This window comes from Dasypus novemcinctus, chromosome 4 (genome assembly GCF_030445035.2).
Source record: "Dasypus novemcinctus isolate mDasNov1 chromosome 4, mDasNov1.1.hap2, whole genome shotgun sequence".
Classification (NCBI taxonomy): domain Eukaryota; kingdom Metazoa; phylum Chordata; class Mammalia; order Cingulata; family Dasypodidae; genus Dasypus; species Dasypus novemcinctus.
The window spans coordinates 70,954,313-70,980,767 of record NC_080676.1 but is presented as its reverse complement, the minus strand read 5'-3'; the positions used below and the strand labels follow the sequence as shown (position 1 = coordinate 70,980,767).

The window sequence follows — 26,455 nt, the reverse complement described above, 5'->3', positions numbered from 1 at the left end:
TTGATGTTTGGGACCCTGTATGATGATATGCATGTTTGCTTTGTAAGTTCACAACTTTTACTGTACACTTATTTGTTTATGTATGTTCATGTATGAATGATATAAAAATAATAATAGGGTTGGTTGGGGGAAAAATACTTTGGTGAGTAGTAATATTTTGACAATGCTCTTTAATTATTAGTTTAAAAGGTGTAACAACAATGCAAGGTACTGGTGGTAGGGTAAGTTATGAAAGTCTTGTATTATACATATATGTTTGTTTTATAAGTTCACAACTATTACTATACACTTTTTTATGTATGTTTATGTATAATTGATATACTTCAATAAATTTAATTTAAAAAAACCCAAACCCTAAGCTCTTTACTTGCCATGCCTTTTGTCTGTAAGTCCCCACCCACCAAGGAATGGGGACTCAACACCCTAATGACGTGGCCCAGTCAAATCCGTAATCATAACTTAATCATACCCAGACCAGATTACAAACATAATCCAGTATCTATTTTTGGAATTCATAACCGTATCAAACTACTACAGGCATTTTCACCTTTTCTTTTTTAATCTGGAAACAAATATTTGAATTCTTTTCAACTTTGAGCAAAGGATCCCCACATTCCTTCTGAATTTGGAAGACTGAGTAGGCCTCAGTGTTTATGTGGGCCCTGCGGTTTCAATCAAGCTTTATAAAATTCATCTTCATCACAATTAAAGGAAACCTCAAGCCTGTTTTGTTAAATAGCTGCATGAGATGTTACCAGGGACACAGCTCAACAGTCAGGCATGGAGAAGGGCTGGGGCTGAAGGAATGACTTCCTTGCAAATTTTACCTCATAAATGAAAACTCGGAGTTAACTAGATGGGAATTTGAATACCTTCTTCCAAAGGCAGAGGAAATGTGTGTGGTGGGGGGCACTCGTAGAGCAGAGCATGGTTTTGGGGATTCACATGTCATTTCTCCCCACACAGAGCGCTCTGGATGCCGTATCTGCACAGCAATCACTTTTGGTGTCCCCTCTTCTGGCGACACGTTCCCCATTAAATCCCCCAGTGTCCCCTGGTGCCCCAGGTACTCTCCAAAAGTATGTTGGAATTTTCTAGTTAAGTGCAAAGGGGTTTAATTTTGTGTGTGTACATGGGGGGAGGTCAGCTGAAGATTGAACGTCAATAAATGGTTGCTGGCAACGTATTGTCTGTCAGCCTGTTTTCTCCTCTTGACTTTGCTTTAGACCCTAGAAGCAACACAGCTATCTATCACTTATTGAGCTGGATGCATTCTCCGAGCCCTTGGTCTCTCCCTGGAAACAAGCAAGACCCACTGTGAAGCTGCTTGAGTTTCTGTAGACCAGAGAGAGAGGCAGGAAAGGAGGGATTTTGCTAAATGTTTTTTTCCCGGCCTGACCCGGCTAATGGAGCTTGTGGAAGCACCTCACTGGCTTCTGTTGAGCTGCTGACCTGTCATGAGACTCAGGCTCACTAAGTGGGCTGCGGAGGCCTCCCAGCTGACCTTTCAGCCCTGCCAGCATTAATTCTAAAAGGCTGCCCCAATCAGCAGGTCAGCAGGAGGCAGCAGATCTTGGGTCGTAGCTAGGACGCGCCACACTGCCTGCTACCTCCAGTCCCTATCTCTGTTTGCTCTTCCCAAGTTTTATTGGGCATTCTGGCTCATGCGTAAGCCCACAGATAGCAAAGTCACTGGAGGATTTGCCTGTCTGCATTACCTGAACAGCTCCTTCCCTCAACAACACTCACACGGGACTCAGAATTAGATGCGGGGACCTGTGGTGTAAGAGACAGGCTTTCGAGCCCCTCCCTCCCCTCTTCCTGCATTCCTCCTCCTTTCCACCCTCTCTCTTTACGGAGCACAGGTTATGTGCTAGACCCAGAACCAGACAGTGGAAAGAAGGGAAGAAAGCCCACATCCTGGGTCACCTGCTGTGCGTGTTCAAATAATTCATTGAATTCTCCTGACACTCTTCTGAGGTATTGTGGTCTCTACAGGGAGAAAACCGAAACAAAAGGAAGAGAAATCATGAGTACTCAGTGATCCAGGGACTGTCAGGCACGGTGTTACCTCGTGTTATCCTCACAGTAGTCTCTGATGTGTGACTGTTAGTGCAGGTAGAGCTGGGGCCAGAACACAGCTGCCCTGACTCCCTCTTTCCTCTACCTCCTTGCGACCCAAAGAGTGGCCTGTGGGCCAGCGCGGTGGCATCACCAGAGAGCTTGTCAGAAATGCAGGCTCCTGCCCCTCCACCTGCTGACTCCAAACCTGCATTTTAACCAGGTCCCCAGACACAAATTTCCTATGCGCGGAGAGTTTGTGAAGCTCTTATATGAGAGAACACTGAGGGGAAGTGGGGGAAAGGGAGAACTTAGTTGAGAGACCCTTCCTGGAGGTAGACTTGAGCTGAGCTATCAAGGAAGAGTGTTGGGGAGGAGAGGCAGCACTTTCGAAGCAGAATGGCCTCAGCAGCTGTCTTCCCAGTCTGCACCTTCTCTGTGCAGAGGGGCCCCTGGGGATGCAGCCACTCAGTCCCTGCCCTTGTGGAAGAGCAGACGGCCCTGCTGGGGAAGGAGGCCTGCAGGGTCACACGCATCCACAGGCCAGGCTGCCGGGAGGGCGAGACTTGTGCCAGCTAAGAGCTCACTCAGTGAGACTTTGCCCCTGGGGACCCCTTCTGAGAAGGAGCGTGGTCTTAGGGTTCAGCTCAGCAAAGGTTTTCTGAGACCCCACTGCGTGTCAGCTCTGTACCCAGAGTGAACATGTGTTAGACACAGTCTCGCTCCTGCTGTCCATGATCCTGGTGAATCTGTGTCTGGACCAAACAAGAAGCAAAGCAGCCTGGCCGGGCCACGCTGTGCCCGTGTGTGTGTGGACAGGTGTCTGCAGGTCTTGGGCAAAGGGTCTGGCAGCCCTGCGGGAGGAGGCACAGACAGGAAGGGGTGTGTGGAGGGCGCCTGGCTGGCTTGGGGCCTGGAGGTGGCTTTCACAGAGAGCAGAGAGGCAGGCGGGGGGTAGCTGGTGGCGTGCGGCCCCACGCAGCCTGGCCCTGCTCTGCCGGGTGGGCTTGTTTCTTTCCTCCGTTGCCTCCTTTCCAAGGTGTGTGTGCAGTCCAGGTTTCACCATGCTTCCCCCAGGCTGAAACTGAGGAGGAGAGGCCAGTGCTGGAAGCTTCACCTTTCCAGTTCTGTTGGCCTCCCTGGCAAGACACGGAGAAGGGAGAGGCCGCCTCCCTGTGGGAGAGCAGCTCAGACTCTGCCCTAGGACGCGCCAGGCGTGCGGGGATGAGGCCCTCCGCGGGGCGCGGGTGGGTGATGGTGAGCTCCTACTGCGTTTGGACGGGGTTTGGGTCAGGCCTGAACTTCCATGGGAAGAAAGGCAGGGAGGGGGCCAGGAGCCCTGAGGAGAGACTGGCCCTGCACAGCCAGAGGATTCCAGAAGAAAGGCTGCAGGATTAAAGGCTGACTGGCCTGCCCTTGTTTTCAGGGGATTCTCATTATTTTCTCAGGTAGTGTTAAACCAAAATCTAATTTTAATGCCAACTTTGATCTGTTTGTTTGTTTATTTTCTTTTTAAATTCTATTCTTCACATTCACTCAAATCCCAATTGACTGTTCCAGGTGAGCCCAGGCCCCTCGCTGAGAAGCTGCAGAGCTTGTGGCATCTGAAGCCCCTGTAGACTCCAGGTGTCGAGAGAAGTAGAGGGTGGTTCAGATTCCTTTCTGCACTTTGTGGGTGGATCCAGATGTGGCAGAGATTCAGGCGAACAGTCTAGAAGGCAATGAGAAGAGATTTAAGCAGAAAGCTTTCAAGGAGAGGCTAAGGGCTACATTTCCAGTTTGAGGAGGGGAAAACAACCTCTCCATGTAAAAGAACATGTAGGGTAGGGTGGCCGAGGAAGAGTTCTGGGATGCCCGTCTCCTGCCATCTCCTGCCATCTCCTGCATGGGGGCCCGGTCAGCCTGGCTGCAGGTGTGAGGTTGGCCGAGGTCCAGAGGGAGCAGGGGAAGGGCAGGCTCACTCCAGGGTCCGACTCCCTGGAAAGAAGGTGGGTGTAAATGGGCCACACAATGCCCCCTCCCTGCCTGCCCTGCCTGCTCCTGTGGTTAGAGAAAATGGAGAAAGGCAGGAGCTGAGCATGGTGCTGCCTTGTAGCAGGTTATGGGTGGCACAATATAAAGAGCCACAGAGTCACAGCTTACATGAGCTGGGAGGGCCAGGGGGCTCCTGTCCAGCCTCTTGGTTGTACAGGTGGGAGAATGAGGCTGAGAACGGGGGATGTGATCAGGCCAGTGTCACTGTACAAGTCAGTGATGATGCCTTAAAATAGCTCCTGCTGTTGATCCTGGACCTGCAGTGCTCAGGTGGAAACCTGGACCCCAGGCTCCTCGTTCTTCATCCCTTATGTCGGTCAGCCCTTGGACTGAGCATCTGCTCAGCGTCTCCCCATTCTTCTCCTTCTCTCCCTCCTTGACACCTCTGCCACCCCCCTACCCCCGGGTCATGGCAGCAGCCTGCTGCCTGCTCTTGCCACTTCCAGCCCTGTCTCCCCCAGCCCCAGTGACCTTCCTCCTACAAAGAAGGTCATGCCTTATTACCCTCAGCATCAAGGGCACTTCCTGGTTTGGCCCCTGCCCACCCCCGTCCCTCTTTACCACTCCCTGCCCATCAGACCCTGCCCCAGCCAGACTGAACTGCTCTCACGTCCCCTGCCGGGCCCGCTCACTGCCCACCTGCCTAACTCTTTACTCATGCTTCAGGTCTGGGCTTAGGCACGAGTTTCTCTAGGAAGCCTTCCCTGAAGCCCCCAAGACTGGGCATGCAGCCTCGTTTTTGAGGTCTCAAAGCTCCCCATTGCTGTCTCATCACATTCTTCTCACCCCAGATTGCAATTTCCTGTTTGTGGGGCTGTACTCCCCACCAGATGTTGAGCTCCATGTGGATGGACATCGTAGTTGTACTTGGTGCTGCCTTGTCAGGGCCTCAAATGGCAGCTAGCACACAGTTTTCAGTATTTCTTAAATTAATAAATGTGCCAAGCTCTCTCCCAGCTACGTTGCATACAATATCTTATTGGAGCCTCAAAAAAGCCCTAAAAAGAAGTTACTATCTCAATTTTACAGATGTCTACAACTCAGAGAGTTTAAGTAATTTCCTGTAGGTGCCAAGATTTAAACCCAGCATTCTCTGGCTCCACAGTCACTGGTTTTAACCACTGTGCCCATTCTCTTCTGAAACCCCATTGGCATGCTTAGAAATGGTGAGGCAGGGGAGAAGCAGCTGAGAGTCCACACCTCACCACCTTTGATTAGTTGTTTATTTTCTGAACCAGACAGTTCTGATAAGGCCTTAGTAATGCTGCTTCTTGATCCTGCCCAGCATGATTGTGATCTGAGTTGGCCTGTCAGGAGGACAGGTTGTTTTGTGGATTTTCTTCTTTTTTTTTCCTTTAAAAAAAAAAAAAGAAGACAACACAGTGGCATGCCAGGCTATGAGGCTACAGCACACAGTGTAGCCAGCTGTGTGGGGACACTGGGCAGCTGGATGTTTGGGTGGGCTGGAGGCCAGGGATGCTTTGCTCAGGTGTGATCTCTTTGTAGAAACGACTTGTAATGCAGCTGCCCTTGTGCACATGGCCTTAGGATGAGGAGAGGCTTAAAAATCAAGCACGAGACTTTCTGCATCCTGGGGGCATCATGGAGTTGTGAGGGTTGAACTCCTCCAGGCACGGAAGGTAGACCTGAACGGGGTGGATCTGTCAAGAGTTAGCATGGGGGAGGAGGAGACATTAGCTCACCAAGCTCTTTATGTGCCTCTTTTTTGTGTTTAGCATGATATTCGTGCTCTAACAATTGTGCCATCACCACAGCCAATGTGTGATGAAGCTATTAGGGTCTTGAGAATATTGAACAAAACCCTGGCCCAGTCCCTGGTTGAATGATCAGAATGAGCCTGAGTATAGGAGTGGGCTCCCTGCAACAATGCTGGGCTCTGGTCTAGTTGTCATTATATATAGATTCCAGCTCATAAATGCCTACCACATCCTGACGTGTGCAGTAGGGCTTGCACAGCTGTGCAGGAGCACTTGGGAGTCAAGCTCCAGCTTCCTTTCTCTCTGACTTTGCTGGATAGCTTGGAGCCAGAAACAGCAGGGCCCTTGCTTCCAGAAAAGATTCGAGGTGGTGTATAATGAAAGCATCTTCACTGTAGGGCAATCAAAAATAAAGTTCCCCTCAAAGAAAACTCCATACCCAGATGGATTCACTGATCTCAATCATACATAAAAACATCCAGAGGATAGAAAAAGAGGAAACCATCCCAATTCATTTTATAGGAATAGCATAATCTTGATACCAAGGAAGGAAGATACAAGAAAGGGAATATTCAAACTAATTTGTCTCAAGGACATACACAAAAATTCTAAATAAAATATTAGCCCATTGAATCCAGTGATACATAAAAAGGATAATAATATCATGAGCAAGTTAGGCTTATTTCAGAAATACAAGGTTGGTTTAATATTTGAAAATCAGCATATTATGATACAATGTAGCATATTATGATACAAACTCTTAGCAAACTAGGAATAAGGGATCTACTAAATTCTCCAGCAAAATCATTCTTAATGGTGAAATAGTAAAAGCTTTCCCTCCAAGATCAGGAATTAGGCAAGAATGTACACTGTCATGACTTTTTACCGTTATTGTTCTAGAGATCTTAGTCAATGCAGTAAGGTAAAAAAATGAAATAAAAGGTATACGGATTAGAAAGGAAGAAGTAAAACTGTCATTGTTTGTAGTCAACATAATTATATACTTGGAAAAGCAAGGCAGTAGTTCACTTTTTGGGAAAGGGGGCATTGAAGACTAGTAGGGGACATGGGGGGGGGCGCTCTTAGGTGATGGTAATGTTCTGTTCTTTGATCAGTGATGCTTCCTCCAATGTGTTTACTTTGAAAGTTCACTAAGCTGTATACTTATTAACAGTATACTTCTCTTACATATGTTATACTTCAGTTTTTTAAAATGTGCCCAGAAATACAATTCAAGGCATGAGAGGACTATGGACCAGTGAAAGATATCTGTACCAGGATCCTACAATAGGAGGGTTTCTGCATTTGAGCTTTGCATGTGCTCTGAGCTTCCAGTAGCCAAGATTAAATTGAGATACACAAAGAATCTTGTAAATTTTATATGATTGAAAACAAACATGGGGGAAGCAGATGTGGCTCAACTGATTGGGCAACTGCCTACCATATGGGAGGCCCTGGGTTCCCTTCCCAGGACCTCCTTGTGAAGGCAGGCTGGCCCGCGTCTGCAGAGAGCAGACAGCCTGCACCCGCAGAGAGCTGGTGTAGCAAGATGACGCAACAAAGGGAGACAAGCAGACACAGAAGAACGCACAGCGAATGGACACAGAGAGCAGACAGCAAGCAAGCAGCAAGGGGGGGATAAATAAATAATATAAATCTTTAAAACAACAACAACAAAAAAAAAACATGACAGTCATATGGCAGAAGCTAACTTTCCCCTGGAATAAATTTTGGTTATCATTGATGACAAAGATTGTTATGGTTAGGGAGTCATTCTGTAACATTTTTCTCAAATCTGACCAGGGTTCAATATCTGACAAAGATATCATCTGTCTGACCCTCAAAGTATTCCTGTGGATTGTATGAAGAAGCTGAGGCTTAGAAAGATTAAATAACTTGTCCACTCTCCTCAGTGTTGCTGGAGGAGCCTGCATTTGAACTTAGGTCTGTCTGGACCCCAAGACTTTGAGGTCTCTGAATGGTTGTCCCACTCAAAAGTCAGCTAGCTATACCAGACTAGGGTGTGTATGATTCACCTTTGTATCACCAGTGCCCTGCACATCGAGGCTACTGATAACATGATTGAACACGAATTGGAATGGATCTCTGTGGTTTAGTTTCAAAAGCTGATGGAGTCCTGCAATTTTAAGTGGTGATGGGAGGTTTGCAGAGAACGTCCTTAGGGACATAAACTCACTAGAATATGGCTTATGAAGAACAGGCAGCAAGGGTTAACTTAAGTATTTTAGAGAAAGAATAGGTTGTGCCATGAACCTAAAAAGAGGGCAGTCTTCCTCAGTCAAAATTTGGAAAGCATAAGACAAAACAAGCTGAGGCTGCCATCTTGCAGGTGCGAGAAGGGCCAGAAGCATGAGCTATGTTTTCCCAGCTGGGTGACCTTGCACAAGTTGCTTCCCCTCTCTGTTTTCCTCAGTGATCCCTATAGGTTTTTTTCAGCTGTAAGATATCAGTTTTAGGGCCAGGGCCATGACAGCACTGGCTTTCTGAGTCCACTCTCACTGCTCTTCCTAGCCTCTGTGCTGGACAGGGAACATGCTGGCACACTCCTGCTGACCTTCCGCCTTCCTCTCAGCCTGCCCTTTGACTGGAATGAAAAGCAGACACCTCCCCACTCTCAAAAATCCAAGTTACGCTCACACACTGGTGATACATTTGAAGGGAGATAAATCGTCGGGGCTTGGTGAGCCTTATGTTCTTTTTACCTTGCACTTCTTGCCTGTACCCATTCCCCTCCCCCCCCCCTGCCAAATTTCATGGACTCTAAATCCCAGGCCTGGATAGAGCCATAAACTTCCAGAGCTGGAAAGGACCCCGAAGAGTGACTTGCCCAAGGGATGTGATGTGCAGAGCCATGAAGTGGGTTCAGAGCCTCACTGCCTGCCACAAATGAGGTGTGGAAGTGTGTACATTTGGCACAGAGAATCCACACTACTTGTTGAACTTGACATGTGTGTGGTGTCCATTATCACATCTAAATGTACTGAACATTTGATCTGCATTAGCTGATAAAATCTTCTCAACCCTATTTATAGATGAGACATCTATAGCAAAGCCAGGGTGGTAAGCAGATGACCAAGACTGGAACTTAGGTCTGCCCACCTGCCTGCGTTCTTCACTCCTGTGTGCGCTGATGCTTTTTTCAAGGCAGTGGGAAACTAGCCTGTGTGTGCCTCCCTGGCTGCCTTACTCTGCATAGTGGAACAATTGCTCATCCCTGGGCATCCCTGGGCATCTAAGGTGGTGGAGCTGGGTCTTCCCTCCAGTCGCCCAGGAATCCTGCTGCTTCCAGGAAGGTTTTCCCAGTGGTTCCACCCAGGGCTGACAAAGTGAGAAGGTGCTACAAGTTATTAGCATATAATTTGAATACAATTTGCAAATAAGTGCCTGTGCGAGCTGCCACTTCTTTTATGACCATTTTCAGAATAAAATGATGTCATTGCTACACATGTGGTTCTTATCTGTTTGTGAAAATAATAAAATACAGCCAATCTTCATTATTCATGGACCCCATATTTGCTAATTCCCTTGCTTGCTAAAATGTATTTGTAACCTCCAAACCAGCGCTTAGGGGGCTTTTGTGGTCATTTTCAGACACGCACACAGCAATGAAAAATTTGAGTTGCCTCTTCATGCTTGTTCCCAGCTGAGGTCCAACAAGGCGACTCTCTACCTTCTGCCTTCCGCCTCATACCCTTTTTGTGGTATATTTAGTACCATGCTTTTCACGTTTTGGGGCTTTTTATCAGTGAATTCACAGTATGACATGCCCCCAAACATAATCCTAAAGGGCTGTCTAGTGTTCCTAAGCACAAGTAGGTTGAGATGTGCCATATGGAGAAAATAAATGCGTTAAATAAGCTCCATTTAGACATGTATTATAATACCATTGGCCATGAGTTCAATATTAATGAATTAAAACTATATATTAAATAAGGTGTCATTAAACAGAAACACTGATAAAACAAGGTTATGCACTGATCAGTTAACAAAAGTATTGTGACCAGAGACTTGTAGGCACCTAATCTTGTATTTCACCCAGGAGCAGTGGTTCACTATTTCCCCATCCAGTGTACACCGCTGCTTCATAGAACCACTGCAAATAACAAGAATCAACTCGACTCTTCTTTTCTTCTGAGTATGGTCCTCGGATCAGCAGCATCAGCAGTACCCGGAGCTTTATAGAGATGCAGCACCTAAATGAGCACCCTCATTTTAACCAGATTCCAGGGAGACCTGTGCCCAGGGAAGTCTGAGCAGTGCTGTCCCATCTGACGGGCGTGCAGGACAGGGCCTGACGAGACCCTGCCCTGCACCTGACAGTGGGAGACCCTTGGCATTTGTTTCAGTGTGTGAATTACTGCTCTCACCCGTGGCCCAAATCCATGCCACAAACGTGTAGAACAGCGAGCAGGGACAGCCAAAGATTGAGTTGGTTGACTTGGATAGAATGAGAGGGTTACAGATTTTTATCCTGGACTGGAAAAGTGACACATTTTGCTGTAGCTCAGTCACCTTGCCAGCGGGTGGGCCACACTGCCCTGTGCCTTTGTGACTGGTAGTTTGCGCAATACCTGGCTCCCACCTGGGGATACCCCTCTCTGTGAGGGTGAAGAGTGCTGGTCTGAATTGACTGAGTTTAATTCAGGACACAAAATTAAATTCCACACATACCCCTCCCCACCATCCTTGCCGCACACGCCTGCTTTCTGCTCACTGTCCCAGAAAACGCCCCCACGTGTGTCCTGGGCACTTCCCAACTCTCCCATGTTGTCCAGTGCCATGGAGCCATCAGGGCAGTGAGCCAGCGCTGGAGGTCACTCCTTCTGGCTTTGTCTTCACCCTGAGGAAGTTTCCCCCATCAGCTTGATTTTAGGGAAAGGCAGGACAATGGAGCTGAGCTGGGGCCAAGTGCATGTGGGTGCTCTGGTCTCCTGGTTAGGTCCTGGGGCTCCCACCAGATTGGAGCTGCTCCCTGCCGGTTATGTTCAGGACCCAGTACTGGGAGGCTGGGGTCTTCCAGGGGCCGGCACTAGGAAGGTATTGCTCCGAGGGCCAGGGGCACCCATGTCAGCTACCATCTGGGGCCTCTTCATTTCTAGCCTTTGTCACGCTAGCTGCTCATCACAGAAGTGGATTCCTCTTGTGAAGCTACCTTTCCTGCCTGGTCTTCATTTTCTCTGGTCTCACCTGGAGGGAGAACTAGCTTCTTCAGAAGAGACTCCCTGGGAGTGGCTCCTTCTCCCACAGCTCCAGCTCAAAGGGCCCAGGGCTCATTCTCCTGCCCACCAACTGCTTTTCTGAACTAGTCACCACCTTCATTCAACATTTTCCTCTTTTAAATTCCTGCTGTCTAATTTTACAATCTTTCTTTTCCGCCCTCCCTCCCTTCCTTGCTGTGAATTAAATACCCATGTTAATTCCTCAAGACATGAAGGTAAATAAGATCCATTCTGATTTTTAATCCCAGGGATTCCTGATTAATCCTGATATCTTACTACTCCTTGGCAAATCCTTTTATTGATTTCTTATTGTTTTACCCACAGGGGCCCTTGTAAACTATTTCTATCTTCCTCAAAACCCTTATTTGTGTTCCAACTCCTCTTTCTCCATAGATGACTTCACCTCTCATCTTCCCAAGAATTTAGAGTTCATTAAAATTTTCAGTATCGCCACCCCCCACCTCAGAACTGGTGCATCAGCTCATTTCCTGTCTTCTGCTTCCTCTCCTCTGGTCTCAGATGCATCCCAAAGTGTCTCTCTTCTTGGAAAACTCTCTTGCCTGGCGCCTATCCCCTTCCTGACCTGGGGCAAATTTCCTCTCCCCCCCCCCCCCCCCCGCCTTTGTACTATACTTTCTACATTTATAAAATAGAAATAACACATCATTTAGGTATTACAAAAATTAAGTGAGTTAATCCATTTAAGAACTTAAAACAGGCCTGGAACATAGTGCTCCCTAACTATTAGCTATTACCATTATTAGAGTTCCTCAAAGAACCTGCCCTTTCATTTCCTCTTCGATTTCTTGTCTCCTCAGCCTCTCCTTCTCTGGCATATACATTCCTTCCCCTCAGTCTGTCGACAGACTCAGCTCTCCTCTTTGTGAATGCTTCTTTCCTCTGCCCTCTCTCTGGCAAGGTGCCCCCTGCCTTCCCTGCCTCTGTTCCCTACATGCTGCCCACGCCCTAGATCCTGTTGCTTTGTCTTTTTTGTGTCTTCCTCGTGTACACTTCCTGCATGCACCAAGTTCTTACCCTCTGCAGCTTCCAGCACGGTTGTCTTCCAGCAAGCTGCGAGGCACTGGTGGGGGTGGCTTAGACTGGGCGAGAGAGGCTGACCATCTAGGGAGTAGGGAGAGGTGGGGGCCCCAGCTATTTCCAAGGGATTGAAGAGCAGCTTCCATGGTACTTCGAGTAGCCTTCCAAGGGGAACCTTGCTCCCCTCCACTAGAGGAGAGTGCCTGCTGCTGGTGGCAGGATCCACCGAGAGTCTGGGTGGGTTGCTGAAGTGGAATTTGAAGAGCCCTGAAGCCAAGGTGAGGAAAGGGTCGTCATGATGACTTTAAATTCTTAGGGGTCCTCCTAGGCACAGAGTGGGGACACGCATGGTGGCAGTGATGATGGGCAGGGCCGTGGTGGCTGGTGGTGAGGACAGCCCGGTGGTGTCTGGCAAGGAGGGGAGGCAGTGCACGTCCCTGGGGCCGGGGGGTTGCAGTTTGAGGTTCTTGGTGTTGTCTGGGGTATCCTTCTGTCCAGAGCAGAGTCTTTGAATGAGAGACAGAATGGACAGTTGATTATCACTAAGATGGTTTAGGGGCGTCAGCCAGGGAGAGAAGACCCAAGGAAGGACTGGACTGGATAGAGCTGAGGGCCGAGGAGGGAGGGCTGGAGGCACTTTGGGCACCTGAGTCACGAGGCTGAGGGACAAGAGGTTGGAGTGAGGTCTGCGGGCTGCAGGTCCAGCTGGAAGGCCCACGTGGCCCTGCCATCCCCACAGCAGATAAAGGGCCCCACGCCTAGGTCGGTACCCACAGCTGGGGATGTCATGTGGGGGGATGGGAGGCTGGGGTCCTCCAAGGCCCTGCATCTTTCCTGGCTCCTCTTCTCCCACCTTCTCAATGTAGGAACTCTCCAGATTTCTGTCAGCCCTGCTTTGCGCTCTCTGCTTGTGACCTGTGTGTCCTGCCACCTGCTGGCCTTGTCCACATGGCCCTGTTGAAGACTGAACGGGACAGTCCCTTTGCTTCCTCCTCCAGACACCCTCCTCCCAGGCTTCTCATTGCTGCTAATGGCCCCACCATCCTGCGGCAACCCAGGCTTGCAACCCCCTCGGAGTACCATCTGCCCGTCCAAACCCCCCAGGGCCTCTCCTCCACTGTCTCTGCCCCTTGCCCCACTTAGCCCTCCCCATGCCACCCTGCCACCACCACCCCCACCCCGGGCCTAACCCAGTTCAGCACATGCGTGCTCTTCAGCTGCTGGTTGGATTACAGCGCAGTGAATCCCCGGTCCCCACCCGCCCCTTTTCACAGCTCCAGGGTAGCAGCTTGTGAAAGACCCGACCTGGTGAGATGCCGGGGCAGGCTGGGATGGGGAAGCAGGCCAGGAGACCCACTGCTCCCTGTGGGTGCTGGAGGTCCTGAAATGCCCTAGAAGGGCCACCAAGCTCCCACAGCCACAGGATGAGCAGCCTTGGGGGCCCTCTCTATGCCACGTGATGGGGCGCCCCCCCAGGCTGACTGACTGCCTTCCCGAGGCTCCAGAGGGCTGCGGAGACAATGAGGACTGTGGAGATTGGGAGCCAGGACTCCTGGACTGGCTGGGTGGTCTTGTGGCAAGTCAGGGGCCTTGCCGCCAGGGGTTGGGTGTGATGACGTTGGGTTCCTGTCACTGGTTTGCATTACTGCTCACCTTCCCTGATTCTATCAGCGGGCTGTGTTTTACAGAGTTTGACAGAGCTGGACCCATCAGAGCTTGTGCAGGTTGGGAACAGGAAATGCAACATGGGTCACCTTCGTCGTGGCAGACTCCCCAGAGCAGGAGGCCATGTGGAAGCAGAAACCTCCAGCAGCCGGCTGGCTGGACGAGGACTGGTTTGGGAGGTGCCACCAAGCCCTGAGAGGAGTCTGTGGCCCAGCACCATGGTGACAGTCGGGGCCGCCCCTTGGGGCCTTGGCATTGGGCAGGCGTTTGTATTTGTGCACTCTCGTCTGCTCCTGGTCTCCTTACAGCCCTGCGGGGAGGATCATCCTCTTCTTACTGTATGGCACCACAAGCCGGGGCTCCCACAGCAGACCCTCGCCCTTCGCCACACCATGGCCACTGGTGGCAAAGTCAAAGGGCTCTTTCTTACCTCCCTGTCAACCTCCAATCCCTTGAGAGCAGGAATGGGCTTCTGCTCGCTTCTGTGTCCACTGGTCCCCCCAGAAGGTGCTCCGTTAAATATTTTGGTATTTGCGGTGGATTTCTTTTCCAGCTCAGCATGTTCTCTGTTGTCCCTGCGTTTCTTGCTGAGAACCAGGAGACCATAGTGCTCCCTTTTGGACAGCTCTCTGCATGCCTGCCAGAGCTGCCTGCGCACCAGCTCCCCCATACCCACATTTCCCCCCTCGCCCCCGTCTTTCTGCAGCCTGTGTGTCCTGGCCACGGCACCCCCTCCTGTGGTGCCCTCCTGGGCAGAGGCGCCCCCCCCATCATGGGACAGCAGGGCCAGGGGGGCCAGTTCTGGGCCCCACAAGATCTCAGAGGCAGTGGACCATGAGAATGCAGGTGAAGATGAGTAGGATACTCTTCTTCTTCATTGTTGGAAATCTCAGTGGGTCTTATAGGCAAAAATGAAGAGCCCATTGTACAGGTGGTACAGAGTTGGCTCTCTAGAAAGCCTGGCTCATGTAATGGCCACCCCAGGGTCCTGTTATTACCCTCCCTCTCCCAGCTGAAAGCTCAGTGTGGCAGAGTTCAGAAACACAGATGTGAGGGGACATATGCACTTGACTTCAAATCCCTGGGCCACAGTCTGCTCTGTGACCTCTAGTAAGTTACTTCACCTCTCTGAATGGGTGGGGGCTGGATGGATAGTAATACTGTCCTGTTTTAATGAGATACACATCTGTTCAGCAGATTTAGCTCCTTTTGCCCTGCAGTTCTCTCCCAAACCTTCCCCCAGGTCAGCTTACTTCTGTGAACCCCCACTGTCACAGTGTTAAGGCTAGGAAAAGTCCAAAATCGAGGCCTCAGCAAGGCAATGTGATGCTCTGGGACTGGCTGCTTGGCGATCCTTGGCTTTTCTGCTACTGGCAGTGCACATGGTGATGTCTTCTTTCACCTCTGGGTTCTGTTGACTTCTGGCTCTCCCTGTGGCTTCTCTGTCTGACTTTCACTTTGCTTATAAAGGACTCCAGTAATCCAGATGAAAGCCCTGTCTGGTTCATGGCACCACACTTTAACTGAAATAACATTTTTAAATGACCCTATGTACATTCACCAGAATGCCAACCAAGACTAAGAACATGGCCATACTGGGGTACACTCTTCAATCCACCATACTGATCCATTCTCTCAGGCCAGGGCAGGTGGTGCAGAGATGCCAGGAGTTTGTCAAGCAGGAGCATTTGCAGCCTTCAGCACAGGGAGAGGCTTCAGTGGGGCTGGGCCAGGAGAGCAGGAGGGGTGAGAAGGAAGCACCTTCTCCTCTCCCACCAGGGAACCTGGCTCCAGCACTCAGAACTCCCCCAGGTGCCCTCTCAGCCTGTTAAGCAAAGGGCCCCAGCTTCAGCTGCCCACCTGCCCTCAATCCCTCCTCTCCTAGTACTAAGGATATTGTGATTAAATTCAATGAATGGGAGCTCTGTCGCAGTCCCCAATGGAACAGCAACAATCCTCTGAGTGCAATGGCTAAGACCAATAAGGAAGGATGGTCCAACAATGAGCCCTTGATGCTAATGACTATGCTTGTGGGCCTGTGGGCCTGAAATAAGAACTAGGCCTAGAGCTGCAGGGTGCCTAAGAGTTACCTCCTGAGAGCCTCCATGTTGCTCAAATGTGGCCAGTCTCGAAGCCAAACTCAGCATATAAATTCCCCACAGTGTGGGACATGAGTCCTGGGGATGAGCCTCCCTGGCACCAAGGGATTACTACCAAGTACCAGCTGATGATGTGACTAGAGAATGACCTTGAATAAAAGGGTCAACTCAGACCAGCAGAATATCTCAGCCTACATGTAATATCAGGAGTTAAAAATGCTTTTTGACTCTGAATAAAAGGGGGAAATGGAAAGGACAAATGAGTTTATATAGCTATGAGGCTCCAAAAAAGAGCCAGGAGGTCATCAGAGGGGTCGCCCTTATGCACACCTCAGCAGAGTCCCAGAGACAGCTAAGTAGATACAACCCCAGGTATTGGTTCTTCTGAGGGCTACAGAGACCTACAGGTTCTATGGTCATGGCAGATGGACTTCAGTGCCATGTCAGTTGGCCCTACTTTGGAGTTTGTGGTCCTGAGTGTGATGGAGTTGGACTCAGGTGTGATCTTTGTTCACAAGCCTCTCCTGTCACTTCTACTGGACCTGTGGTTGGCACTGGGGTTTAGTATATACTTGGGGGACCTGAATCTCTGGACTGTCCATGTGATAGCCAGGCTCTGAGCCTCACCATTCTTGTAACTCCTTCCCTCTAACAGCTAACAGGGAGGTGAAGCTAACAGGGAGGTGAAGAAGGTCAACCACCACACCAGGGAACCAAGAGTGCCTACAACTGCAAACAGGAGAATTGCATCCATTGTCCAAGTGGAGTTGAGACACCCTCTCGATAGAGGGGTGGAGTGGACATAGCCATCCCAGGGTCCTCAGAATGGAGGAATAGAGTATGGATTAGAGTGGATTTACTGATACTCTATTCTGGAACTAATGTGATTAGTAGTGGAAGTAAATGTAACACTGAGATGGAGAAAGTAGACATGGTAGCTGCTGAGGGTGGGAATGGGTAGAAGAGATGTGATGTTGGGGCATTTTCAGGACTTGGAGGTGTCCTGGGTGGTACTGCAGGGACAGTTACTGGACATTGTATGTCCTCCCATGGCCCACTGGGTGGAATGGGGGAGAGTGTAAACTGTAATGTGGACCATTGACCATGTGGTGCAGCAGTGCTCAGAGATGTATTCACCAAGTGCAATGAATGTCCCATGATGATGGAGGAGGTTGTGGTTATGGGAGGAGTACGGTGAGGGGGGGGGGTGGTTTAGGGGACCACATATTTTTTTTAATGTAACATTAAAAATTAATTAATTAAAAAACAAGCAAACAAAAATTCAATGAGTGGGCCTGCAAGCAGGGTTGATGTTTGAAAAAGTTTCTGATGTGATCCTGCAAACAAGGGCAAACACATGCCTTCTGCACCTGCCTTATTTTCCTCCTGTTGCCCAAGCACGGCCTGTCAGTCATTTGGGTGCTCAGTGCCCCATCCAGGTGCAGGCATGCTAGAGTTTGGAGGAAGCAGTCTGTTCCCATTTGGAAAGCACAACTCCATGCTTCCTGGAAGGCTGGCACTGAGTGGCCCTGCCTCTCCTGGGCTGTGGGGCCTGTTGGGGGGACAGTTGCCTTCTCTGAGCAAAGCCATTACTGGAAAAGTAATGATTGGCCTGGGAATGTGGGGTCACCCTGTCGGTGGTGTCACTAAGGCAGGGCAGTTTCTGTGCCTTGGCTTCCTTACCTGCAGAACAGGAACATGAACCAGGTAGTCTCTACGTGTCTTCTCACTGGGGTTCAATGAGGGGCCCCTCTCGGTCCTACCCTAATAGGCTGAGTGACTTCGGGAACATTTCTTACCCTCTCCATCCAGCAGAGCTGTAGACCTAAACCTGCTTCAGGCCTTGAGCTCCTAATAAGGGTTAGTTGTGACTAGGAAATCCGGAATGCATTAGGAAAATAGACAATTTAAAGCTTTGTGGATGGCCCCACAGCTCCAGGAAGTCCATGCCCTCTCTAGTTCAACACCAATGGCACTGGTTCCCTTGAAAAATGGTGAGGTGGCACCTGTCCCACCAAACTTTGGCCTCAGCTTTAGGACCAAGATACAATATCAGTGGTCTGAAACCTGCCCCATATCACCCAGCCAGGGTGGCAGGGATTCCAAGAGACCTGTCTCGTGCGCACCTTAGAGGACCTGGGTGGATGAAACACCGGGCCGCTGTGGAGGGGAGCTCTTCACTCCTGACCTTTGAACCCGGAGGACTGGAGAACTGGTTCCCTTCCAAGTCAAACAAGAGCTCACTGGGCCTGGTCCCTGAGCATGGGCATATGGGAAATCACGTTTCCTGATCCGGTCTTCGCGGATTAGCCGGGATCCAGACGGCATGCTTCCTCCTGGAGGAGCCAGCCTTGCTCGCTCATTAGTGGCTTGCACTCAACTCTGATGAACACCTGTGGGCAGCCGTGATGAGGGGGCATGCAGCACGCGATGCTGGCCTTAGGAATCCCAGAGCTAAACTGGAGTTTCCTTTGCCCAGCAGCCTTCAGCATGACTTCTAGAACCCTCCCTGGGAGCCTGGGGCAGGCTGCCCCGGCTCAGTGTGTGTGCTCAGTCCTACCTTCTCCCCTCTTGGAAGGGAAAGTGGTGACCTCCGAGTCTCAGGACTTGAGAAGGGCCAACCCAGGTAAAAAAAAATCCCTTTCTTTCTGACCTCTGATGTAGTTATTTTTACTGTTTTTTTCTGTGATTATTAAATAGGAGATAAATTCATCACCCATAATGGGAAGAATGTACTTGAAGGTTCTTAATTTGTATTTTCTGCATGGGCCTCATTGACGTCTAGAAGGACTTGGCTTTTACAGCGGGCCATCTGCGCACAGGCTTGTTTTTCAGTTTGATTTCTGAAGGGGAAAAACCTCTTTAGTGTGGGTCTCCCCATAAACAAGACCCAGACTTAAATCCAGACAATTAGCCAGGTTGTGTCTGGATTGTGGGCAGGCGAGGTTAATCAGAAAAACTTCTGGAAGCTCCTGGGCTCAGAACCAGGTATTCAGATTCATACAAAGCTCCCTTCAGCCCCAGCACGTGCAGTGGCCTGTGAATACGGTCTGCCGCGGGCCCCGGGGAGGAATGGCACCGTCCGGGCACTTCCTCTCCCCTCAGAGCAGTTCTTGGATCAGACCCGAGCCGCCAGCAGCAGCTGCATCACCCGATGGCCTGGCCCCCTGTGTCCCTGACCTTGGGCTGTGCCAGCCAAATTCAGAAATAAGGTTGAAATCCAAACGCTGTGCCCATGGAAAGTGAGGTGTAAAGGTGAAGGCCCTTGACGAGCTGACACCTCTCTGTTCCCTCCCTGCTAAACTGAGGTCCTAACGCCCCTGGCTGCCTGGAGCAGGGCCCACGGTGGAGGGTGTGGAGGCCCTTGTGAGCCACGCTGGGCCTGTGAGGAAGCCGCTTGGTCCCTTTTACAGTGGATCTGAGGCCTTGCTCTGGCCCTAATGGCTTCCACATCCCCAAGCCGGCCCGGAGGCCCGAGAATCCCACCGTTGCCCTAAGTGGCTGCTCTGCTTTGCCAGGTTCGTTTTGGAGTAGTAGAGATGCTTTGAACACATACACCCTAGAAAAATTTTGGGTTTAGCGACTCATTGGTGCCCTTTCAGGCGGTTTCTGCTTCAGCAGACACACTGGGCAGCTGCAATTCCAATTTCCTGCCCCTCCTGGCCTCTCCTTACCAATCCTCGTGTGCTGGTGCCCACACTGGCTCTTTCTGGCTCTGTTATAAAACGCCTCTCGGTCCTGCCTGAGCGGCGGTGCTGGGCATCGTGTTCGCAGAGAGCCATCTGGGTTATGGTCCCTGCCTGGAAGGAGGTTCTGTTGCCCTCTCTCCACCGCTGGCCCTCCCTCTCCCTGCCAGCCAGTTCCATGTTAGGGCACTCTCGCAGCAGACAGGGGAGGTTCGGGTTGCTTCCCTGCTGAGGCTGGTAAGGTGCCCCATGGCCGCAGACGGCCTCTCTGCTTCCCAGCTTGCCGCAGAAAAGAAACCTTTCTGAATCCTTTTAAAACACCAAGCGGCCTTTCAGTGATTCCCTGCTCCTCACTCTGCCCCAAAATAGATCTGGCAATGGTGGAGTGAGTGCTCCGGGGAAGCAGCAGGCTTTCTGTGAACAACTGCAATTTTATGTCTTTACTTTTTTTTTTTAATTCTCCATTTGTGCATTCAGTCAGTGTTGATTGAACACTGGCTTTCAGCAAAAATGAGTAAAACTCAGTTCTTTCCCTTTAAGGATATACAGTTTGGAGAGGGAATATGGCTATGAACCCAAGCAGTTACTTTATGATGAAGTACGTAAAAGGGCAGAGGGAAGGGTGCAAATTTAATGATATAATTAAGAAGGCTTCGTGGAGGAGGATATGTTCAAACTGGAGATTCCAATAGAATAATGACAGAGAGAAGTAGATAGCACAAGCTTGGCCCAATCTTCAGAGGCTGTGAGACTCATGCTCTCCAGTTCCACTGGACATTGAAGGATACATAGTCTGAGCTGCGCTTGCCATTCCATCATTCATTGCCAGTCACTTAGTCTTTCCTTCCTGTGCCCAGCTCTGTGCCAGGGGCTGTTCCTGAGACCTCACACACTGGGTGGGGGGAGCAGACTTTGCTATACGCAAAGCCCGCACCTCTGCTTCTTCCATCCACGCTTCTCTGCCCTCCTCTGGCCAGCCTCTGGGTCCTCTGGGAAGGCAGGATGAACACAAGTACAAAAGGACCAGTGGGCTTGGAGGAGAAGGTGGTCTGGGACCTCTGCAAGCACTGGCTCTGCCTCCCTGCTTCTCTTTCCCTCCCTTCCTTTGTGTCTCTCTTCTTTCCTGCTAAATACTTCTCTTCTCATCCCTTGAAGGATGAATCAAATCCCTTCATGGTAAAGCATCCACTCTCCTTAGCTGGATGGTCCCTCGTCTGTCATATTGTGGTGGCTCAAGTCTGCTCTGGTAGAATCCATAGCTGGTTTGGAACCCAGTCTTGAAATGAATATTTCAGAGGAAATATAATAAAATGAACAAACAACTGCTAAACTGCATTCCAACCCCCCTGTGATCCCATCACTGCAGGCTTTTGTGACTAGAAATGGCTGCAGCATCTCATTTTGCTGTAGAAGCTTTATTTTTGCCAAGGCTGTTATCACCACACAGGGCAGCCGAGCTCTGTTCTACTCATGGTCCAGTTAGTGCAAAGCTGAAAACAAGCTGTGCATTGCACCTGTAAAACTGTCAGAGGGGATGCCAGGGTCAAGCTCGTGGTGCCCTCCATGCCATGAAAGACTTCAAGGAAGATTTCTCCATCCCAGACACTGGAAAATGGATCCACTGAGGCCATCCTCGGCCAGGTCTCTGGTTTTATTTCCTCTGCGCCTTACGTTTCTCCACACAAATCCTATCCTGTGATTGGCTGGGAGGGATATCTTGGTTTCTTGCTTTTAATCTGAGACTTTGAGGGACCAGAGGCACGGCATTTCCAGGTTGGGAAGGAGAGGTTTTGCCATGGTGCATTTCTCCACCCCAAGCAGCTCTAGGGAAGGGGTGCAGCTGCTTAGACGCAGAGCCTGATGTAGAACACCCCACCCCACCCCTTGCCCACAGCAGAGGACCCTCCTGTCCTTCCCACGTCCAAGTCACAGGCACCCTTCATCTCTGTGGACGTGGCACTTGGGGCTCCCTGTGTCCCCTCCTGCTGCCCATCCTTGCAGCACACAAAAGAACTTGATATCAAGGAGGTCGGCAAACAGTGACCGTCACCGTAACCATGTCACTCGCAGGGAGGCTTCTGCATCTCAGAATTCCCCTCTCCAAAGGGAAGCCCTTGGATAGGGGATCCCTTTGTCTCTGACGTCTCAAGATCCGTGAACCTCAGGTCGCTTTCTAAATCTGCCTACAGAGAAACTGAAATGAAGGTGGCATCCCCCCTTAAATAACCCAAATCCTATTTGGCTTTTCTATAGCTGCTTCTGGCCTTAGCCCGTAAGTGTGGGCCCTGAGCTGGTTTAAACCCCTCCACCCCTGCCCACCTTTTCAGAATTGACAGGCTTGGGGTCTTAATGAATAGCACTTATTCTAAAGCAGAAACTGATTTTGTTTCAGCCTGTGTTGAGCTGTCTACACCTTTGCTATATCATCATTCAGAATCACTCCCCCACTTCTCTCTTTCCTCTCCTTTTCAAGGTTATAGACAAAGACAAGTAGGTAGAAAGTGCCACCTGGCCTGTTGCTGTGGCAAGCAAAACAGTCCCACTGATAGAGCATGGTGCTTAAGGAAATGGACTCTGGAGCCAGATGGCCTGGGTTGCACCCCTGCTTCTGCTGCTTATGAGTCGTGTGACTTTGGGCAATTTACTCCTCGGTGAGTAAATTTCCTCATCTGTGAAATGGGTCCTCATCTCATAGTGTATTATGAGGATTAAATAAGTTCTGGTATAGTGTCTGGGACACTGGAAATCATATATGTAAGTGTGAGCAATGACAACAGTTGGGGTGATGTCATCATCGTCGTCATCTGCAGTAGCAGAAGATTATAGAAAGAACACAGGTGTGGAGTTGGAGACTGGGGTTCAAGTGCCCTTTCTGCCGCTTGATAATAGATGTAGATTCTGAATCTCAGAATATCTCATTTTTGGTCACTCCAGGATGGCCGTGAAGACCCAGTGAAACAAGGGCCTGGTAAACTGTTTCACCCCTGCAGCCTGGGCTAAACTCTTCTCTCTTCCTTTCCCAGGCACACATTCTGGCAGTTCCGCCACGAGAACCCCAAGACCCGTGTTGGGAGCCCTCCCCCTGAGGGGCTCCCTGGCTTCAACAGCGGAGTGATGCTGCTGAACCTGGAGGCCATGCGCCACTCCCCGCTCTACAGCCGCCTGCTGGAGCCGGCGCAGGTGCAGCAGCTGGCAGACAAGTACCACTTCCACGGCCACCTCGGGGACCAGGACTTCTTCACCATGATCGGCATGGAGCACCCCGAGCTCTTCCACGTGCTGGACTGCACCTGGAACCGACAGCTTTGCACCTGGTGGAGGGACCATGGCTACAGCGATGTCTTCGAGGCCTACTTCCGCTGTGAGGGCCACGTCAAGATCTACCACGGGAACTGCAACACCCCTATCCCAGAGGACTAGTTACTCCGACTGCCCAGCCCTAAGGGCCGCTGGATCTGGGGAAGTGGTGACCCCTACAGAGACACTGCAGTGACATCCTTTGTGACCAGGTGCTGCAGACATCCCTCCCCCTGGGTCATGTCCTCAGGCCACCCCGCGAGGGCCGGCCTGCTGATCGCTGGTCCTCAGGGCCTTGTTCCTCCAGGGGCCAGGCACGGCAGGGCAGACAGGGGCCCGTGTCGACGCCCCCAGGGGGCTAGAAAGCAAAGTGTTTAAAGAGAAGGAAGGAAACAAAATGGTGCCCCTTGCCTTCAGTCCCCAGGGAATGGAAACCCTTTGAGGAGCCAGCTTTTCTTGGACCAAATATAAACTTAATTTAAATGGACAGGCTTCCATTTTGCAAGAACAGACAGCGCTGCTGTGGCTCTCGGAGAGCTCTCAACAAGGGAGTCGCGTTTTTAAGAGCCAGCCCCCAGCCTAAGCAGCCACGCCAAGGCTGTCCTTCCCCATACTCGCCCTTGGAGGCGGTGCTCATGTTCTCATGACGCTCACCTATTTGGTGCAGGTTTAAAGATTGCCACCTATTTTGGGAAGGTCTTCAGGACCAGCCGTGGTCACCAAGGAACTTCATTGTCCCTTATTCATCTGAGCCAGGTCCAGGAATCAAAATCACCTTCACAGAACAAAGACTGGCCACCTGAGGACATGCAGTAGAATTCTCTGGCATGGAAAGGCTCATTCGAAAGAGGGGAGCACAGGCCACAGGTGTAACCTGTGTGGCCTTGGAAGAGGGTGTCACTCTCATACGTCTTATAAGCATTCTAGTCCTTTTGTTTAAAAAAAACCACCCTTATTACTTTCTTATTGTACCACATCAACCCTATACTTTAATAGAAAGTAGTGTGTCATTTTTATATTTCTTCTTTTAGGGAGTTCTCCTTTACGTTCAAGCTGCAAACATGAAACCCTTCGTGGTCTGTTTTGTAGTCCAGCATTGCTGTGTTAGGATCAAAGTAGAGAATCATTTCATTCTAGGTATTGGCAGGTCCACCTGCTCCTGGGAGCAAAAACAACCCCATCCTGTCTCCTTCCCCTTACCTCAGACAATCCAGCTACATCACCCACCCGCACTGAGTGGAGCACTATTCTCTCCTAACTCTGACAGAATTGGTCTGCTCTCCCAGTTACTTGATTTCCTATTTATAGCTACCAATCATTGAATGCCTGCTATGTGCCAAGCATTGTACGGGGGGGAGGGTAGTGTATAGCCTATCAATACTACTCATACAAACCTCATGAAGGAAATTCAAACTCTAAAATTTATTGTAAGAAAATAATAACAAATGTGGACAGAGTCATTTACTACATCGTTCATCACAACATTTTCATAATAGAAAAAAGGGGAAGGAACTTAAAATGTTGCATAGGGAAGTGGATAAATAATGTATGTTAGATCCATATATTGGAATACTTTTAGGCAGCCATTAAAATCATCTCTTTGAAGACTATGTAATGCCTTGGGAAGTGCTTATAATGTGGCATTAAGTAAAGAATGCAAAATACAAAATCATATGTACAGTACAATCCTAATTTTATTTTTAAAACCATGTGTGTATGGATGTGTGTATGGAAAGTGAGTGAGTGAACTTGTTCTATTATATTTCAGTAGTTGAACTCTAAGAAACCATGTGTTTCAAACACTCCATTACAAAAGCAGTTGTCTTAATGGAGAAAAAGTGGATTAAAGGCTAGAGAATTTTAGACTCACAGTAATAAAGGTATTTTTCCTTCAGTAATTTCAATAATAAAAGTGTTTCTATAACTGTGAGTGTAATTTGTTACTGCAAGGAAAAAATAATAAACTGGTTGATTAAAGTGGTCAAAAGCTAGACAGAGGCTCCTCATTTCCTTTTGAGATCACCTACTCAGGAGCTTTCCCTTCATCTATTACCAGTGGCCTTGACCTTACAAGTTCATGGAACAACAAATTAACTCTCAACAGGAAATACAGCCAGACTGCAAAGCAACTGTGTGCTCCTGTGCTTTACCATGCACTGCTATGCTTCTCACTACTCTTGGAGTGCTGATTCCTGTTATAATCAGTGCAATGCAAACATAGATAATTGTGTTGTGTTTTATTTGCCTTATGAAGACTTTGACTATAGAGCATATGTGCCTGTCCATATGAGAACAGAAGTCTGAAAAGAGCAATCCTAGGATTTCATCTTCATCTACTTCCCACATTTTCATAGTGAATAGTAATTACTTTTATAATAAAGATAAATACTATAAAAATTTTACCACTCCCTCCCCTCCTAATTATTGGTAGGTATTAGCATGGCCATTTGTAGATCATCGTTGGTCACTTGAAATGGTCGACCTCACCCATAAGAAAACATAACCCAGCCTAAGTAGGCTCTGGATCTTCAACTTTCCTACTGATGCCCTAGTTCTCTAAATAGGAATCATCCTAATAATAGCAGCTCCAGATTCTGCTTTCATCTCTCAGACACCGTCATCTTTTGTGTGTACAAAGAGTCCACCCCACAAACGATAATGGCCTTTGAAAAGCTTGCAGGCTGGTTGAAAAGGTTTATTCTTGTATGTATGTCAACCAAAAAAACCTATAGCCTCCCTTCAGTAATGTTTCATCAAGCCAAAGAATGTGTTGGTTCAGTGGACACCCAACCTGGAGTACACCAGGAGTTTGTAGGGTAAGGTAGCAAGTGCAGCTGTGACTGGCACCTGCTCTGATTAAAGGCCAAACCTCTGCTAATTTTAAGACTTCCCGACTGATCTTAATATGGGATGTCCAGAGGTTGGGCTGAGTCTGAAGTTAGAGGGCAAGGAGTATTTTCCAAGGAAGCAGGCTGGTATAGTGGAGAGAGCCCCTCGTCTGGGCCAGGGATCAGGCTGTGAATCTGTTCTGCCCTCACTCTTTGGGTGATCATGGACAAGGTCACCTCTTATTTCTAGACACACAGGTAACAAGATCTCCCTCACAGGAGTGTTATAGAAAGAAAGATATTTAAAGGCTTGGTAAATTGTGATAGAATATACAGATTGCAATAATTTGGGACACCTTATGTGTGTTGATAGCATCTCCCTAAGCCCAGGGGATGGCCAGAGGCTTTGCTTATAGGCTGTAGATTTTTCACTAGCCACACCACTCTGCTGATGCCAGGGAGTGTCCAGGAAGTCAGGACTACCGCAGCTCCGTAGGTGTGATGGTTTGAGGCTTTAAGGACCCCAGAAAATATGTTCTTAGCGTTAACCCATTTCTGTGGGTGTAAACCTTTGTAAGTAGGGTCTTTTGATTAGTTTACTTCAGTTAAAGTGTGGCCCAGGGTGGGTCTTGATCCTCTTACTGGAGTCCTTTATAAGAAAATGTCATTCAGAGAGGAGAGAGAAAGCCATGGAAGCCAGAGGCTTAAATAACAAAACCCAGCAGAGAAGGAAGAGACCTGCAGACCCTGCCGTGTGCCTTGCCATATGACAGGAATCCAGGATCTCTG

The 26,455-nt window shown here is 49.4% G+C and overlaps 1 protein-coding gene across 1 annotated transcript in view; it reads left to right on the top strand.

Annotated features, from left to right (window-relative positions):
- XXYLT1 (xyloside xylosyltransferase 1) overlaps window positions 1-24,829 on the top strand; it is a 218,877-nt gene extending 194,048 nt beyond the window's left edge. Inside the window, exon 4 of the mRNA XM_004465910.4 lies at window positions 22,565-24,829. Within this exon, the coding sequence (XP_004465967.1) occupies window positions 22,565-22,961 (397 nt within the window). The 3' untranslated portion in view covers window positions 22,962-24,829. The remainder of the gene's footprint in view (window positions 1-22,564) is intronic.
- Window positions 24,830-26,455: the final 1,626 nt, after the last annotated feature.